Source organism: Macrobrachium nipponense, chromosome 14 (genome assembly GCF_015104395.2).
Source record: "Macrobrachium nipponense isolate FS-2020 chromosome 14, ASM1510439v2, whole genome shotgun sequence".
Lineage (NCBI taxonomy): Eukaryota > Metazoa > Arthropoda > Malacostraca > Decapoda > Palaemonidae > Macrobrachium > Macrobrachium nipponense.
Genome location: NC_087207.1, coordinates 22,937,708 through 22,957,602, shown reverse-complemented (window position 1 = coordinate 22,957,602; position 19,895 = coordinate 22,937,708). Strand labels below are relative to the sequence as shown.

The 19,895-nt window shown below is 35.6% G+C and overlaps 1 protein-coding gene across 1 annotated transcript in view; it reads left to right on the top strand.

Moving 5' to 3' along the window:
* The window catches only part of LOC135226172 (antifreeze protein Maxi-like), a 24,463-nt gene extending 10,646 nt beyond the window's left edge, over positions 1–13,817 (top strand). Inside the window, exon 2 of the mRNA XM_064265615.1 lies at positions 13,243–13,817. Within this exon, the coding sequence (XP_064121685.1) occupies positions 13,243–13,817 (575 nt within the window). The remainder of the gene's footprint in view (positions 1–13,242) is intronic.
* The last annotated feature ends 6,078 nt before the right edge of the window (positions 13,818–19,895 follow it).

Here is a 19,895-nt window from a genome sequence, read left to right as displayed (position 1 = left end):
TTAGCACTGATGCCTGGATATATATATATATATATATATATATATATATATATATATATATATATATATATATATATATATATATATATATATATAGAGAGAGAGAGAGAGAGAGAGAGAGAGAGAGAGAGAGAGAGAGAGAGAGAGATAATATATTTGTATACGCACAAAAATATAACTTCATATCATATACAGCAATATGTCAAACGTATATCTGTATTAACTGAAACTCATTCTCTCACTCCATTTAAAATTTGTGAAAAAAAAATAATACGGCAAAACTAATAACATCAACTGCAGTTCGTAGGTGTTAATATATAGCATATGATCGCACAGTCGTTATTAACATATCATGAAAAGGCCTATATACTTTTACTCACTAAAAAAAAAATATAATAAAAAAAGTTTATCCCGCTACTAAATAATTCCGGTCAACTGACCAGCAAAGTTCATTAAAACCTCGTTTTCTGTTATGAACCGCATGAATCGGTAGGCGTGAATGTCGAGGGAGAGGGGGAGGCGAAGGGTGGGAGGGGAAGGGAAAGAGGGGGTGGTAGGGGAAGGGGAAGGTAGAGGGGGAGGGGTGATGGATTTGGCGAGCAGGAAGCAAATCATAACTGAATAATGATGATTATCGTAACTGAATTTGAATTTCAATAACAATGCGGATGCTGTTCTGTCAACGGTGATGGGATTAATTAACTATGATTCAACAAATGAATAATAGTGATAATGATAGTAATATTACTTTAGTCCTTTGACTACTACAGTTATAACAATGTTCGATCCGCGCTTATCAAGGATATTTTGCGAATCGAGGAAAACAGAAAAGACGTCAAGAAACGATATTTCGAAATAAAATTATTCATGCTTTTATAAAACGATAGGGAACAATAATAATTTTCAGTGAAGACAGAAATTAATTCGTTTTCTCTCATATAAACAATAAATTGTAACTACTGATGTATTATAATATAGTATGTTCTCTTCCACACGAATATATTTACACAGAAACACATACACATAGTCACATTGTGAAAAGCCCTATAACCTAAACATAAATTATTAAATAAATAAATATATGTCTAAACTATCACATCGACGGGGCAAGTCTAGGCAATCGCAGTGCGAGACCTCCCTCCCTTTTGCCCGTCTACGGCAGATTCCGTCTATCATCAGCTGTACAGACAGACAGACAGACAGACAGAAAGTCATCCATCACTCGCCTATCCCCTCTGTCCTGTGTGCTGACAACGGCTTTACCAACACAAAACACAGGATTAGATGCTCTGAAGGCCATCTTACTTCGTTTCATAGAGTAAACAGTTTTAGAGTTTGCTTATTTGAATATAGTATAAGTACACATTCACATACATACATACATCCATGCGTACATACACACACACCCATATATAGTGATATTATATATATATATATATATATGAAGATAATAGACACATGAAACACTATTTGAACGTTGCAACCATATATATGTTTCGAGGTACTACTTTCTGTCCCTGTTCATTGGTAAAATAAGGACAAATTATGTTTTACACGAATATATATATATATATATATATATATATATATATATATATATATATATATATATATATATATATATATATATTCACAGTAACGCAGATAATAGGCAGTTACTTTACAAATGGAGTATAATACAATCAAGAAGCAAAATAGCCATCTACCTGCCTGGCAAATCTGCACAAAATATACTGATCTTGGCAGAAGAGAAGATCAAAATAATAACTGATTACATGATAATCGTAATTGCATATAAATGCATAATTATGTCAACCTAATGAAAGGTCATAAATCAATAAAAGAAAGAGAGAACAGATCGCAATACCAGTAAATAAAACCAGCCTTCCAACCTAAGTGCGGAATTTTCGAAATTCTGTTACATAATTTCCCCATAAAAGGAAAAGGAAAAGGAGAGAGAGAGAGAGAGAGAGAGAGAGAGAGAGAAGGGGAAACCCTATCTATCCCCAGCCAAACAAGAAAGGAACGAAAAGTGGCCACCTAATTCAGCTCTTGTTTGACTTAAAGCCGAGGTCGCTCGGGGATTAATATCGGCATGATAAACCTGCTGAGATACATAACATCCACAGGTTAAAATGTCCCCCATATCGAATGCAGCATTTGGGTTAAAATGTCCAATGCTTGCTAATTACTGGTTGTATAATCAGTTTAAATGTCCCTTGTCAAAAACGTATTTATTTCGGTAAAATGTCCTCTGTCTGGAAAATATTAATTGGAACGTTTGGATAAAAATGTCTTCATTGTAAAATACTGATTGCAGCATTTAGGTAAAAGGCATAGGAAGAAATGTCCCCCAGGCTATAAAATAACGAATGCAGCATTTGGGTAAAATGTCCACTGCTTGCTAATTACTGGTTGTATAATCAGTTAAAATGTCCTCTTGTCTAAATTATATTTATTGCAGCATTTGGGTAAAATGTCCCTCTGTCTGAAAAATATTGATTGCAACATTTGGATGAAAACGTCTAATTTGTAAAATATTAATTGCAGAGTTTAGGTAAAAGGAATAGGAAGAATTCTATGTAGAGTAGGTACAAGGATGCTCTGTATGCTATATAGAAAACAATTCTAGATACGCTATTTTTCCATTTATTTATTTTTTTCCCCGAAATCAGGGGTTTCACCCCTTACTCTGAATGGGTTGTAACAAAATCAAACAATAATAATAATAATAACAATAATAATAATAATTAATAATAAATATCAAATATCGTTCTGAATTTGATGACGGCGAAATTTACAAATAAAAAGACTTTAGAAGCTGTTTTTGATTGAGCTATCTTTATGCCAGCACGGGCTCTTGCACATAAGAAGAAATCAAACCAAAAATGACAGCGATTCATTTTAAGACCAAACGTAAATGCTTAAATGAACTGCGTACTTTGATCTTCAACGTGGTTTCTCCATATTTCGGAAAACTTCATACATCAACTTCATCTATTTCAAGAAGAAAAGAGAAAAAGTCTAAGTCTCAGAAACATTCATTCAAAATGGTGAATTGCTGTAGATGGCCTGGCTGCTGCCTGCGTTGAACCCTCAGCTGCGTAACCTTTTTTTCATCAGAAATGTGAATGCACTTCTTGGTATAAAGAAAGCGACCTCTTATGAGTTTGAAAACCTTTCCTTATGAAGATTTGATAGCATCAGAAAAAAAATATTATGTATTTTTGAATGCTCGTAAATTAAATATTTTTAGTTTGATAGAGAATTTACTAACTTTTTTATTTTGGAAAACTAAAATACTATACTCTGTTTTTTTTCATCTGTCCATCCGCCTGTGGTGTTTTTGTATGGTAACACTGCGGCCCGGGCTTTAGATAGTTACATTTCTAGCTTACATTCAACGATTATAATAATATCCTATTTCGAATATTAACGGTGTAATTCGCATACAGTAAATTATCAAAACACTTTTCAGTTGCAAATGTACACCCAGATATCCTTTTATTTACCTAAAACTTACACATAGCGTAACTATATAAAGCCCGGGACGCAGTGTTACCATACAAAAACACCACAGGCGGATGGACAGATGAAAAATAACAGAGTATAGTGTAGTCTAATCTTGAAAGATGAGATAAATTTCATTATGGAAACCTTGAAAAGATGTAACATATCTTTTCTGAGAAAAAAAACTAACCTCTATCATTAATTTTGCGAAGCTTAGAAGTGAAAGTCAATTTTCTCTGAGAAGGTATCGGTAGACAGGCGTGATCGAAGTCAATCTTTTCCGAGGAAAAAAAAAAAAAAAAAAAACTAACCCCTAACATTTTTGCGAAAGAAGTAAGAGCAAATTTTCTCTGAAAAGGCATCCGCGGAAAGGCGTGATCGAAGTCACTCCAGAGTGTCTCTCGTAATTGTATTTCAGCGGGACAGTATATAAAGTAACTAAGGCCCGGCCGGTACCAGGTGCAATTCCCGATAACCACCGATAGAGAAACGGCCCTTGAAATCCGCCCAGCAGGGCGAAACCGATACCCCGTGACGGGTGGCCAAAACTACTGCCGGAGTGGCTGCCGTGTGAAGAAGGACACGTGGCTCACTCAGGAAGTTCCCAAAGGGACGGGTTCTGGCTGGCCTTCTGTTGGGAGGAGGAGGAGGAGGACAGAAGGATGATGGATGCTTCCTTATGCAACACCCAGAACGCCCCCTCCGTTTTATGGGCGTCAATCGTGAGGGAATTTATAAGCATTTTGGCTTCGAATATCTTGGGTGCGTTTGTTCCTTGTATAAAATTTCCTTTTTTTTCTACTGCAAATCATTCATAGCGACAAGATATTTAAGCATCGAGTTTTTAAAACTTTAAAAAGTCAACTATGAGTCCATCCTCTCTTCTCATGTTTACTCTTTTTCATCTTTTTATCTCAACTCCCTTTCCTTATTCTCATCTCTATTACGTTGCCCCTCTCTACTTCGATGCAATTTTTGAGACCGAGCAGCCGCCTCCTCCTCCTCCTCCTCCTCCTCCTCCTCCTCCTCATCCTCCTCCTCCTCCTCCGCCAACTTCCGGTCCCATCTTTCCCCGCTGTTGAGGGAACTTGAAGTCTTTCCCCCCTTTCATCTCGAGTTTCCTCTTCTTAACCGAATCTTTTTCACCCCTTTATTCTTTTCTCCTCTACACTTGGAGAGGGAAGAGGTCGGAAAAAAAGAAGAAAAAAAGATGGAGCGATGTTCCCCTTACCAGTTTTCATTCACTAAAATTCCGCTTCGAGTCTCTCTCTCTCTCTCTCTCTCTCTCTCTCTCTCTCTCTCTCTCTCAATCGATTGACACTAGACGGTGGTAGGATATAGACTAGAAGAACGATGAGGAGGAGGGGACCATTCACTTTTCCAATATGGCGGTCCGGAGGTCGGACATCTCAGACTTGTGAGATGCTGTCTGCACTACGAGGGGAAGTCGGTGTTCCCCAGCAACCAAGTTCCTGAGAATACCTTTTCCCAGGACCTCGCCAAATCTACAACGTTCATGCTAAATTTATTCTTTCCCGAGACATCAATTGCATACATAAACAAATAAAAAATGCCAATAGCGTTTTTTGTACAGCGTATAATGCTGTATGAAATTCTCAACCACGGCCCATGAAACTTTCAGCCACAGACCATTGGTGGCCTGTCCTAAAGCGTTGCAAGATGCACGATCATGACTAAGCTTAACCTTAAAATAAAATAGAAACTACTGAGGCTAGAGGGCTGCAATTTGGTATGTTTGACCACAGCCCATGAAACATTCAGCCACAGACCATTGGTGGCCTGTCATATAGCGTTGCAAGATGCACGATCATGAGTAAATTGAATCTTAAAAAAAACTACTGAGGCTAGAGGGCTGCAATTTGGTGTGTTTAATTACTGGAGGGTGGATGATCAACATACCAATTTGCAGCCGTCTAGCCTCAGTAGTTTTGAAGATCTGAGGGTAGACAGATAAAGAGCGGACGGACAGACAATTAACCATCTCAATAGTTTTCTTTTACAGAAAACTACAGTGGCATTTTCAAAGGAAGACCTTCCCTGATGACAATACTTTCATAAACAAATATACATCCTCAAAATGCTTTAAAATTTCATCAATATGTCTGTCTCTGTTCATCGAAATATGGCCTGTGTAAAAAAAAAAAAAACAAAAAAAAAAAAAAAAAATCTGACCGACCATAAATTCTATATTTCCTTTCTTTTAAAAACGACTCTGAAAATTGGGTCGTGATTCACAAATTACCTTCGTTACTGTTGTGTATTTTCATATATTACTCGATGGAGACAAGGGCAAACATAAAAGCAAAGGAAAATATGTGTTTGGTTTTCAGCCCCAAAACTGCACAATAGCGTATTTTGATATAGAAAAAGGTATTTCCGCATTATTATGGTACATATTATGATTTAAAACAAAAGGTCGTGTTCAAGTTCCATAATATACGATCTTTTTTATTATTATTATTATTATTAAAGAAGTCTGACTCAACAGAGAAACTTATAAGATAAACTCAAAGGAAGATGAAAATATTAACTATATATATATATATATATATATATATATATATATATATATATATATATATATATATATATTACATATAAGCATTCCGTCAAACGTCAATTTCCTATTATTCCAGACCGTCAATTGACACTTGCTTATTACATCCAGATGCTTAAAACGAACTGACAGATATAAATATCATCAGGATAGACATGAACACTTGACAATATATATATATATATATAATAATATATATATATATATTATATATATATATATATATATATATACATATATATATACACATATATATATGTGTGTGACATAATAATAATGAGCTTTTTTCCATTCCTTGGAAATCTCATTTTCTTTAGCAAATTTAGAAAGAAGTATCTGATTATTTATATATATATATATATATATATATATATATATATATATATATATATATATATATATATATATAATCAGATACTTCATTCTAAATTTGCTAAAGAAAACGAGATTTCCAAGGAATGAAAAAAAAAGGCACAAAAAACCATCATAAGCACGGGCGAATCAGACAGCCTGAATGAGGCCACCATCCAACATCCAATGGGAAACGTCGACAAAGGTCCCGACCATAAAGACGAAAGGTACACAGGATCCAAACGCGAAATTAGACTCTAATGACGACGGATCAATCGAGAATAAGAGAAAGAAAAAATGCAAGAAATGCGGATAAGACGACCTATCAACTCCAAAGACAAACAACGGTAGCTTAAGACCCATAGGCTTTTCGCTGACGCGGGGAGTAAGCCTATACAAACTACATTGTTGTTGTTTTTGCTGTTGTGGTGGTGGGGGGGGGGGGGGTCTAGGAAAGCCCTATGGAAAAACCTAAAAAGTTCTGAAAAAGGTGTTTCGCGTTGAGTTAAAGATACAGGAATCTTAAGATAGGATATTTATGATTTATTTATTAGAATGAAAATGTAATAAATAAATTATTTCTACTAAAATATAGCGTAATTATTTTAATCTTCGTCGGTGAAACAACGCTCTATTTGAGTGTAGATTTTAGGGCGCGCCCAAGTAAGCTGGAGGTCGGATCATGCCTTGTTTTCTATTTTGAGGAGGCAAAATAGAAATCGTTTCTGAAAATCCACTGAAGATGAAACTGTTAAAATTTTAACATCAATTTGTATATAATTTAAAAATTTTTCCTGATTTGCATTTTGGAGGTAACTGATTACTTTCATACGTAAGAAAAGTCATCTGCGATCTTCAAAACGCACATCAGAAAAAAATGTTAAAAATATATGCAAATTAATCTAGAAATTTGACAATTTTCAAAACCAATTTCCACTTTGAGTCCTCCTAACATAAAATAGAGATATATAATTTCAAGGAAGATGAAGAATTTCCCTCTTTTAACTTCAAATAAAGGGAATTGCTAGTACGCAAATAGACATATTGAACTTAGGCCAAAGGATACTACGACGGCCATTCAAGTATCTGTCCTGACTACAACGAATGAACGGCATCAAGGGAAACCAGGTTCATCAGGCAAATTGTCGTATTATCCACCGTATACTGTATTAAAATCATTCATCATAATAAACAAAAAATTAATGCCATTCAAATCACGCAACTCGGACGTCCTCCTCCTCGTGAGAGAGAGAGAGAGAGAGAGAGAGAGAGAGAGAGAGAGAGCAGAGACGAAGACGAAGAAGAAGAGAGAGAAAGAGTGAGAAGAAGAAGAAGAAGAAGAAGAAGAGAGAGAGAGAGAGAGAGAGAGAGAGAGAGAGAGAGAGAGAGAGAAGCAGATGAAGAAGAAGAAAAGAGAGAGAGATAAAAGAACAAGATAAAGAAGAGAGAGAGAGAGAGAGAGAGAGAGAGAGATCTTGTATTTGTACGAACCAGAGGTTTGAGAAAATTAAAATGATGCAAGTAGTTAAAGTACTGCAATTTTCATATATATATATACATATATATATATATATATATATATATATATATATATATATATATATATATATATGAGAGAGAGAGAGAGAGAGAGAGAGAGAGAGAGAGAGAGGAGAGAGAGAAGGGCCTTGGGTGAACAAACAGATTCCATAATTTTCCAGGTCTAGACTTTCATCGATAATGCATGATGAATTCGGACAAGGGTACGATTGTTGACCAGATAGGATGATTTTTTTTTTTTCTGAACAGCGGCGGCAATCATATCTCTCTCCTCTCTCTCTCTCTCGTCTCTCTCTCTCTCTCTCTCTCTCAAATTTAAGCACTTGAAACTACTCGCATCATTTACATTTGATTTCTCATACATAATATTCGTATACACAAGCAAGAACCCCATCCCTCTCTCTCTCTCTCTCTCTCTCTCTCTCTCTCTCTCTCTCTCTCTCTCTCTCTCTCTCTCCATGTGTCCTTAAAATTTCAAGCCAGCCTTGTTTGACTTTCGCATTAGCGGGGTCTAAGTCAGAGATTCGACGGCATCACTCAAAGAAAATGAGACAAAAAATATATCATAAAAAATAACACAAACTAAAGACAAAAACCTATGATAAAATTAACTGTAAAAGGGGAAAAAATGGGGTTAAAATAAATTGTAAAATGGAAACAAGGAAAGATAGGAAAATAAAATATGACTACGTAATAAATAAAAATAATTAAATAAGGTACAAAACCTGGTGACCTATCATCTGGGTCCATTAGTTCCGTTATAATAATCTACAAGTTATTCTATCGAGTAATCCTTCGATTTTCTGGAAGGACTGAGACGTATTAGCAGTAGCTTTAGCTTAGTTTTCAACAACAACAATAATAATAATAATAATAATAATAATAATAATAATAATAATAAGGCGTGATGCGACCTCCAGCTTACTCTGGGCGCGTGCGCAAAATCTACGGTCGTAAGCAGAACGTTGTTTCACCAACGAAAATTAAAATAAATAGTATATATTTTATTAGCAATCATTTTTCTGTACTGTTTATCATGCACATTATTTATTTTTTACATTTTCATTCTAATAAAGAAATCATAAATATCATATCCTAAAATTCCTATATCTTTAACTCAACGCGAAATACCTTTTTCAGAGCTTTTTACGCTTTCCTATTCCCCAGCAACAACAAAAAAGTAGCTTGTAGGATTACTCCCCGATTAAGCGATAATAATAATAATAATAATAATAATAATAATAATAATAATAATAAATGATAATAACCGCTGCTGTTGGGTTAAGGCTGCCTTCGGGCAGCACGAGCTATTGTTGTTACCTGGCGTGACCAACATAACAGACATTCCTCTCCTTTTCTTCTTCTTCTTCCAGATCACAACCAGACGTAATGCCCCGCCCCCGGGGCGACAGACTCAAGGACACTGGAAACATCTCGAGGACCCCATGATGATGCCCTCGGGGAAGGTCACTCACTCACTCAATCTCTCACTCTCTCTCTCTCCCTCCCTCACTCACTCACTACTCCAGCAGCCACTACTGTTTCCGGTACTCAGGAAGTAAAACCACTTCAGTAGCACCCGGCCCATCCATCCACCCACCATTCCCCAATCCCACCCCTACCCCCCCCCCCCTCCCCCCCCCATTTCACTCTCAGTGGTCTTTATGAGAGACGGGGGAGGGCTGGGGTAGAGGAGGTGGGGGGTTAGATCCACATTTTTCCCCGGGCACTCTTCAGAACCTTTTGGGGCAGGGCGATTGTGTTTGACAGACATTTGAGGTTCCTGCCCAATGCACGTTTAACCTCCGAGATGACCTTACGGCATCACCCTTCCTACGATCTAGAACGAAATTGGATCTGTGCTCGGATTTAGTCAGCAGGTTGGGATGCCGTTCGAAATGTAAGAGTTATCACGAATATATTTATAGTCTGTTAAAACAGGAGACGTCTCAAGTATACAATGCCCATTAAATCACTCTGGTTTAAAGCTAAGGACTATCAAGTTGTGATAAGAGTGGAAATTAGTCCACCGAAATATAGTCCTTAGCTTGAAACCGGTGTTTTAATGGGCCTTTTATACTTGAGATATTTATAATCATATTGATAATTTTATTACTTATCAGACCTTGATATTGACAGTCAGTTGCCAGGTTCATTTGTGCTATCGAAATCAGTGAGGATATTTGGAGGCATATGGTCTCCATTAAAGCAGTCGATCTTACAACATTATGCATGCATGCATGCTCCTCTCCTCTCTCTCTCTCTCTCTCTCTCTCTCTCTCTCTCTCTCTCTCTCTCTCTCTCTCTCTTTTGCGTGTCTAATTCAGGAATAAATCGAGTTCCGCCCAAAATCACTCAAGGTTAAATGCTTACCCATATCATTATTATTATTATTATTATTATTAGTTAGTGTATTATAGTAGTAGTAGTAGTAGTAGTAGTAGTAGTAGTCAGTAGATGAAACCTATTCTTATGGAACAAGCCCACCAAAGGGGCCACTGACTTGAAATTCAAGCTTCGTATGAATATGGTGTTCATTAAGAAGAAGTAATATGAAGTAAAGGATGATACAGAAAGAAAAGATCCCACTTATTAAAAGAAGATAAGTAAATTGACAAACAGATAAAAAGATGAAAATGTATTGAAATGCATGCAGAATAATTTTAGGGTACTAATATAAAAAATAAACAAATTGATAAATAGATGAAAAGTATCAAAAATGCACGAAGAATAATATTAGGCTAGTAATATTTAAAAAAAAATTGGCAAAGGCATAAATAGACGAAAATGTATTTAAATACATGAAGAATAATAGCAAGGTAGTAATGCACTGCATTTTCTCTTGAACTTCAGAACTTCAATGTTTTTTTTCTCATTGTGATCAATTGACTCGAAGAAGCTTCGGCCTCCACCACTGGCTCAGTTCTCATTCCCTAAATACATTAGTACCTCGCTCGCCAAATAACCATTCTGTGGGCAAAAAGATATCCTGAAATTCCTATATTATTATTTCGAATCTATATATATATATATATATATATATATATATATATATATATATTATATATATATATATATATATGTGTGTGTGTGTGTGTGTATAGAGAGAGAGAGAGAGAGAGAGAGAGAGAGAGAGAGAGAGAGAGAGAGAGAACATGAAAACGAAAGCCAGCACTTTCAAGAATTTCCAGACTACACTCCAAAACATTTTCCCCAAATTTTGGAGGACGAGGCGACACGGACCTGAAGATGTTGCTGCGAAAACAGAAATAAAGATAAAAAAAGAAAAAAAAAGAAAAAGAAAAAGGGAAAGCGTGGAACAGAACAAGACGACAGGAAATTAAAGTCTGTCCACTCTCTCTCTCTCTCTCTCTCTCTCTCTCTCTCTCTCTCTCCTCTCTCATAGGAATCAATGAGTTCTGCCACATGAGGTTGCAATATGGAATGACACCGATTCCACTGTTATTTTTATAATAATACTATTAGTCGTCATTTCATTACCATTATTATAATTTGAATGACTTTATCATGACAGTTAAATAAATTTGACTCTCAGTAGCATTCTTGAATGAACTCATTTTAGCCTTATATATATTTACAAAAATCATTTATAGTTTATTTTACTTCTTTTCAGGTTATAGTTTCGACAATTACGAACGCAAATTCTACTATTTCCACTCTTGACACTATTTTAAAGTTTCCAGCTCTATCTATTAGAGCATTTCTTATGCTCTCTCTCTCTCTCTCTCTCTCTCTCTCTCTCTCTCTCTCTCTCTCTCTCTCTCTCTCTCTCTCTCTCTATCTTTTCCTGTGTTTTAACGCTTACCCAAAATTCATAAGAAATGGGTTTTGTTTACTAACACATTTCTTTCATACATATCTTTCTTGGTCACTCCGTGTGTGTGTGAATACTGACTTGTGCAAAGGTTAAATAACCATTTCAATTGATAACTGAAGAAAATGGAGCAGACACTTATTTCTAACACCTTAACAAACAATAACTGTAAATCATGTGTAAATATGCTTCTTCGTTATAAATTCCATATAAAAAAATATCACATGCATTAAATATATATATATATGTATATATATATATATATATATATATATATATTATAAATATATATATAAAATATATATATAAATATATATATAAAATATATATATCTATTTATTTAATTTTAAATCACGGAGAATAAAAAAACAAAGCTACAGCCAGTGCTTCAATTTTCCCTCGTGGCTGTAACTACACACACACACACACACACACACACACATATATATATATATATATATATATATATATATCCCCTCCTCCTACAAATTCCCTATTATAAAATAATCTCCAATACATTCTATAATAGATATTAAAAATCACGTGTATAATATATAGTATATATATATATATATATATAATATATAATATATATATATATCTCGCATCGTATTTTATTCCCCATTCAGTGTCGAGGGAAGAGGAACCACCACATATGTACTCCCCAACAGAAGGACACGTCGACGAAGCCTTTCTCCTTTTTTTCCAGGGAGAAAAAGATCTTCTAATGTGATCTGCCGGACCACAGCTTAATGTGCCTGTGACGTCAAGCAAGTTGGGTTGTCGATTAAAGCGGTGTTCTTCGAAAGGCAGAGAGAGTCTCTCTCTCTCTCTCTCTCTCTCTCTCTCTCTCTCTCTCTCTCATACACACTTCCCGTCGCTTCCAGCATTTAGAATTGCAGCACGCTTGTCAAAATGTCTAGACGCTCGGCGCATCAAAGCTGCACTCTATAAAAGCATGAAAGGGTTTTTAAATATATATACATAACATCACGTACATTATATACATACATACATACATGCATATATATATATATATATATATACTATATCCAGATAGTGAAAAATCTGTAAATAATTAAATAAAAATTATCTTACCATTATCTTCCTCATAGAGAGAGAGAGAGAGAGAGAGAGAGAGAGAGAGAGAGAGAGAGAATGGCAGCAGTTTTGACCCTTCCAAACCCTTCTTATTCCTCAATGCTATTGTAACTACTGCTATTTCTGGCTGCTTAACAGTTACGGCTGTTCCTTGCTGCTTTGTCTGAGGCTGCTTATGGCACTTAAGACTACTCCTATTCTTCGATCCTACTGATTTTTTGGTGATGCTCCCTTTACTGCTGTTTTTGCTACTAGGCTTTTCTTGTTGCTGTTGTTGCTACTGCTGCTACTCCTACTGCTGCTACTTCTGCTTCTACTATTTCTGCAGCTGTTGCTGTGGCTACTGTTGTTGCTATTTCTGCTGTTGCTACATCATCTGCTGCTGCTAATCCTGCTGATGCTGCTACTTCTGCAGCAGCAGCATCAGATGCAGCAGCAGCAGAAACAGCAACAACAGTAGCCACAGTAGTAGCAATAACAGCAGAAGCAGTAACAGTAGCCGCAGCAACAGCAGAAATAGCAGAAGCGGAAGTAGCAGCAGCAGAATCTGCAGCTACATCCGCTGCTGCTGCTGCTGGTACTTCTGCTTCTGCTGTTGCTGCGGCTACTATTACTGCTTCTGCTGTGGCTACTGTTGTTGCTATTTCTGCTGTTGCTACATCATCTGGTGCTGATGCTGCTGCTGAAGCTACTTCTGCTGTAGCTGTTGCTACTGCTGCTGTTATTGCTGCTGCTGCTACGTCTGCTGTTGCTCCGGCTGCTGTTACTACTTCTGCTGTTATCGCTACTGCTGTTACTACTTCTGCTGTTATCGCTACTGCTGTGGCTACTGTTGTTGCTATCTCTACTGTTGCTATAATCCTCTGTTGCTGTTACTTCTGCATCTATTGCTGCTTCTGCTGATGCCATTGCTACTGCTGCTACATCTGTTGTTGCTGGTGCTACTGCTGCTGGTATTTCAGCTGCCCAAACAGATGCAGCGCATCTTCGCCCAGCCGAGAGAGATATATATACAGAGACGTTGTACCCACTCGGTTGGGGGTAATAAACTGGCCGATAAATCCACCTGTCGCGGAAAGCTGCGATGAAATGGGTCCGGGGACCCAATTTGAGGAGTCCGGTCTCAGGCACAGAAGACCTTCCCCACCCCCCACCTTTTTTTTTTTTTTTTTTTTTTCGTAAAGTCTCCTAAAAAGGGTTGGAGGTGATCGAGACATATTAATGGGAAGTCAAACCAAATAACTTGAGTTTTCGGGGCATGATTTGCCGATTCATGAAAAATTAACATATTAAATGAAAGATTAACAAATGAACAAATTTACTTATTTATGACGAATTCATTCATGCATGAAGGTTTACATATTTAGAAAAAAATATTTTTTAGCACCATGATTTTCAGATTTATGAACATTTTAATTTTTGCAGGAAGATTTACATAATTAAGAACATTTAATTTCTGCAGCAAGATTTGCAGATCTGACAAACCAGTTTTGACAGCACGACTTGCAGAATTCCAAAATTAAGCCTGATTCAAATTCTTTGCTAGACAATTTCCATAAACATTCCTTATTACCCGACGTGAATATTCATTACTTCAAATTTCACGCAAAAAAAAGAAAAAAAATTGAAAAAAGAAAAAAACTTTAATTTTTCATTTATACCCAACGTGAATATAAAACACTTCTCACCACTTCCCAGTCCAGAATCTCCTTTCATTTGCAAAATTCTTGCTTGCAACGACTTTTCGCACCGTCACCGAGATCAAATTCAGATATTCAAATACCAATAAACTGATAGGACACGCATTTGAATTGAATACTCTGGACAGATAACGTTTTACTTTCAAGGAACGAAACGCTACAGGAGAGCTACAAGTTATGTATATGCGTATCAAGATTAATGTATGGTCGTGTTTATACGCTCTACGCCATTTGTATACGCAGGGGAACTCTGGCAATTGGCTGAGCTGCAACACACACACACACACACACACACACACACACACACACACACTCTTCACCCATAAATATACAGGGACACAAACACTAGGGGCTCTCTCCTCTCTCTCTCTCTCTCTCTCTATCTATATATATATATATATATATATATATATATAGAGTAGGTGTTTTGAAGATTGGAGAGAGAGAGAGAGAGAGAGAGGAGAGAGAGAGAGAGAGAGAGCTAAAAACTGGCGCGCTCGCAAATCTCTCCATATACACACACACTACACACACACACATATATATTATATACATATATATATATATATATATATATATATATATATATATATATATATGGCACTCTCTCTCTCTCTCTCTCTCTCTCTCTCTATATATATATATATATATATATATATATATATATATATATATATATGGCGCTCTCTCTCTCTCTCTCTCTCTCTATATATATATATATGTGTGTGTGTGTGTGTGTGTGCGTATATATATATATATAGGAGAGATTTGCGAGCGCGCCAGTTTTTAGCTCTCTCTCTCTCTCTCTCTCTCTCTCTCTCTCTCTCTCTCTCTCTCCTAATTCTTCAGGAAAAACATTCAGGAAAATATTTGATACTCAAATCCCGGAAATCTTGTCACTACGCTTTCATCTTGTAGATTCATAACAAGCAATATTAATGACCTATTAATATCTAAGTACATTTATTATCTATTCACGAATGGCGCGTTGCAACAATAAAACGTTTGTTTTGTAAAACCGTAATATACTATCACAACAGTTTAAGTTTTCATACATCTTATGTACAATATCTTAAGAACTCATCGACTTAATGGTCTCATTTATATAAATAACCATTCAAAGACATACTTTGGTGAAGGCACAATGCATTTGTATAAAATCTATTGGAATAAAGATCGATCTTTGTATAATAATATATTGGTATAATGAATGGAATTTGTGAGATATATTGTTATCATGAGTCGTTTTTTTTATAATAGTAAGGTATATATTCCACAATTACAAAAGAAAGCAAGAAACCTAAATGGAACTGAATATAATAAGTAGAATAATAGCCAACTGGAAATCAAGTATTTAAAACTAATTCTTAAAATAATATTACATAAGTAAAAAATGCGCAAATCGAGTTTTCTGTACAGCTTATAATCAAGGGCACCGAAAATAGATCTGTCTTTCGGTGGTCTCGTTATGATGCTGTATGTTTAACCACGGCCGGTGGTGGCCTAGCGTACTATATCGTTGCCAGACGCTCGATTGTGGCTCTAACTTTAACATTCATCCAAATAAAATCTACCGAGGCTAGAGGGTTGCAATTTCATACGATTGATGACTGGAGGGTGGGTGATCAACGTACCAATTTGCAGCCCTCTAGTCTCAGTAGTTTTTAAGATCTGAGGGCGGACAGAAAAAGTACGGACAGACTGACAAAGACATCTCGATGGTTTTCTTTTCAGAAAACTAAAAAGGCTGCTTCATTTCATTAGTCACTCCACCAAAGAGCATACATAAATAGATCCAGATATAAGTATGGGTTTTAAAGGCAAATTTTTAAAGATAATCAAACAAGAAACTTTTTGTTATTAGTCACTCGGTGTAAAACAAGACGCGGCGACATCTGAAACACATTCCTGGTCGCGGTATGTGCGTCCAAGAATGTCACCGAAAGAACAGCTGATTAAATCTGTCTGAAAAAAGAAAAAAAGTAACTCCGCGTTGCCTTTGTCGCCCCCCCCCACCACCCTCAACCCCCTTATCAATTTCAAAATATGTTTGGTCAGACTTTATTATCGACTGACATTGTCTATTAGAGATATGTTTAGTTTTACTTTCGAATACCGCCTTCTTTTTATCTGAAAGACTCACGAAGTAAGACAGGGAATGAAAGGACAAGACTCCTCTCTCTCTCTCTCAACAGATCAACAATCCAATATGTGCGATCCGTCCTCCATATTTTCATCAACACAATCGTACTCTTTGGCAGGAACAATCTCATCAGTTCGCCTCAACACAGAGCGAATGCGAGCACCACATGGCAACAACCTCTCTCTCTCTCTCTCTCTCTCTCTCTCGTAGTAGCCATCTTGCTTGGTGAGACGTACCCGCGTGAAGTCACAATAATCAACAGATATCACAAGTTTAACATACGACTAAATTTGAGAAATATCTAGAAGTGTTCGTGAACTATCGGTGATAAGATTAGTGTGAAAATATAGTAGGATAAGCGTCTTCTAAGTTAGTTTATCAAGTGTAATACTATAAATCAGAACAAGATGGCAGTAAGTTCCAACTGCGGGAAAAGGTGGCGTAATTTGGCGTGTTTAGCAGATTCGCAATACGATGAGGTAGCAGGAAGGGAACTGGCATTTCTCATCTATGAAATCAGCAACAGTCCTAACCAAAAAGATACAAAAGCATTCATAGATATATTAGAAGGATATAATCCTTCAAACTGGAACAATCTAATGAAAACATCTTGAAAATAATTGAAGAAGTTCCAAATAAAATCCAAGTGGTCAAGAGACTCATAAAGAAAATATACATAAACCAACATATTCCGACAAAGAAAATGAATAAGGTGAATCTTTGTGAATATCCTAATTGATGCATTAGGAAAAAGAATGCCAAAAGCATGCAAACTGTGTAAGGTTTGGTATAGCATAGTCAATCCACAAAAACCTAATCAGAAAATGTGCTGCATGCACATTCCGACCCATCCACAGTGTGCTGAGGTAATACAAGATTTGAGGAAAAGATACAAGAATTTTTGTTCACATGTTCTATCATGGATAGACAATGTTATTAAATCAAGATTGAATGTACAAATAGTTGAGGATGAAGAAGAAGAGGAAGAGGAAGAAGAAGAAGAAAAAGAAGAAGAGGAAAACGAAGAGAAGTAAACAAAAATGAAATGACAGAAAAAATAAGGAAAACAAAGAACAAGATAAAAGTGGATGGATGCAATAGATTAACTATTGATACTAACATATGAGGCAATAAAGCAGCAATACCTACGAAGAAATAAATTACGATATGACAACAGAAAAGCAAATCCCGAAGAGGCTCTACCCAGATCTATACAATGACTGGGAAAGAGGATAAAAATAGACAAGAAAGACAAAATCTGCAACCTTTTGAAAAGAGGGAATTGCAGATTTGGAGAAAGATGTTACTACAAACATCCTAAGATATGTCAAAACTATGAAATATATGGTAAATGTGCATACTTAGATGGATATGGGGATGATTGCAGAGATCTGCATCCAAAAATATGTAAAAACCTAAAAGAAGGAAAAGGATGTAAGTTCGACAAAAAATGCAAATATATGCACCCTGTAGCCATGAATCATAATCAAATAAATAACCAACAAGTAATAAAATCCAAAATAAGAAAGAAACAAATAAAGAGAAAGAAATCAAGAATATCAGGTAAAAGAGAAAAGCAAACCACCAATGAGATATGCAGAGGTGTCAGCAAAAAATTTCAAAGCATCAGCTCCGAAATTCTACTCAAGAGATAATAACTGTATTATTATTGCAAGAGGTATATTGCAGAAACGGAGAAAATTGCAGATTCAGACACAAAATGAATAATTATGATGAAGGAAGATCAAATATTATGGAAAAGTTGGATTTTTAATGTCAGAATTTCTGGAAATGAAAAAAAGAACAACATACCAGAACAGGAAAGAGACATGGAAAAATCCTTATTACTATCAGTATTAAATGAAGGAGAAAACACGCAAACCATCATAGTGATGAATGCGCATGGGTTTAGTTACGAGTAACTCAAAAAGAAAAATAGAGTACTTAGAAGAACTAACCCAAAATGAAAGAAAATAGATATAATGAATATAAGTGAAACCTGGTATTCCCAAGAGACTGGAATTGATGATCAAATAAAAGGGTTCCAAACAAATTAAGATCAGATAGAAAAAATAGGATCAAGGGGGAACCGAATATATGAAAGACAAAAAAAAACAGGAAAAATATATGAGAAATATAGTAACTCAGAATGTGAACTAATAGCGGTAGAATTTGAATCTGAAAAATTGATGAACATAGTAATATATAGACCTCCTAATACTAAAGAGTTTGACTTAATAATTGGAAAAATTGGATGATATATGTAGAAATCACAAGGACTGGGACTATTCTCCTATCTGGTGACTTCAACTTTCTTTCGTAGAATGGAAAGAACGAATAGGAGATTGTGGTTGTACTTATACATATAAAAAAGAGAGTAATAGTAGTGCAGAAGATAAGAGGCAATTTGAAAAGCTATTAGATATGCTACTAGAATACAACATTCACACAAATAAATCAACCGCCAACAGAAAAAGTAACATACTTTAGACCTAGTATTTGTGAACGAGATGAATTATGTTAAAGAAAAATAATAGTTTATAATGCGAGTATTTCAGACCATAATGTCATAGAATTAACACAAAGTTCACCAAAGCAAGAAAATAGAGGATAAAGCAAAGCAAATAAAAAAGTGGGAAAGGATAGGCAATAAACAACTTCTACGTTAAAAAATATAAAATGGTCAGAAATAATGAGAATTAAAAAAGATTGGGATAACATTTTCGCTAAGTGATGACATAAGGGTAAATACGGAGATATTATATAAAATATTGGAGATAATAGTGGAAAAATATATACCGAAGAAGAAAAGTAAACATCATTCATGCATACCAAGAGACAGAAGAATCTTGTTCCAGAAAATCAGAAAGTGGAAAAAAAAAAGGTCTTGCAAAAGAAAAAAATGCATGGAAAGTTATAGAACTAAAAAGTAAGATAGAAAATGCAGAACAAAAGATTATACAATCAAAAGAAAATGAAAAACGGGACTTGGAAGAAAAAACCCTATTAAATATCAAGCAAAACCCCAAACTATTATACTCATATGCGAAGAAGATGAATAAAAGAAGAATAGAAATAGGCCCTCTGAGAAGTGAAAGGAGATTAACGAATGAAAAAAAGGAAATTTGCACATACTGG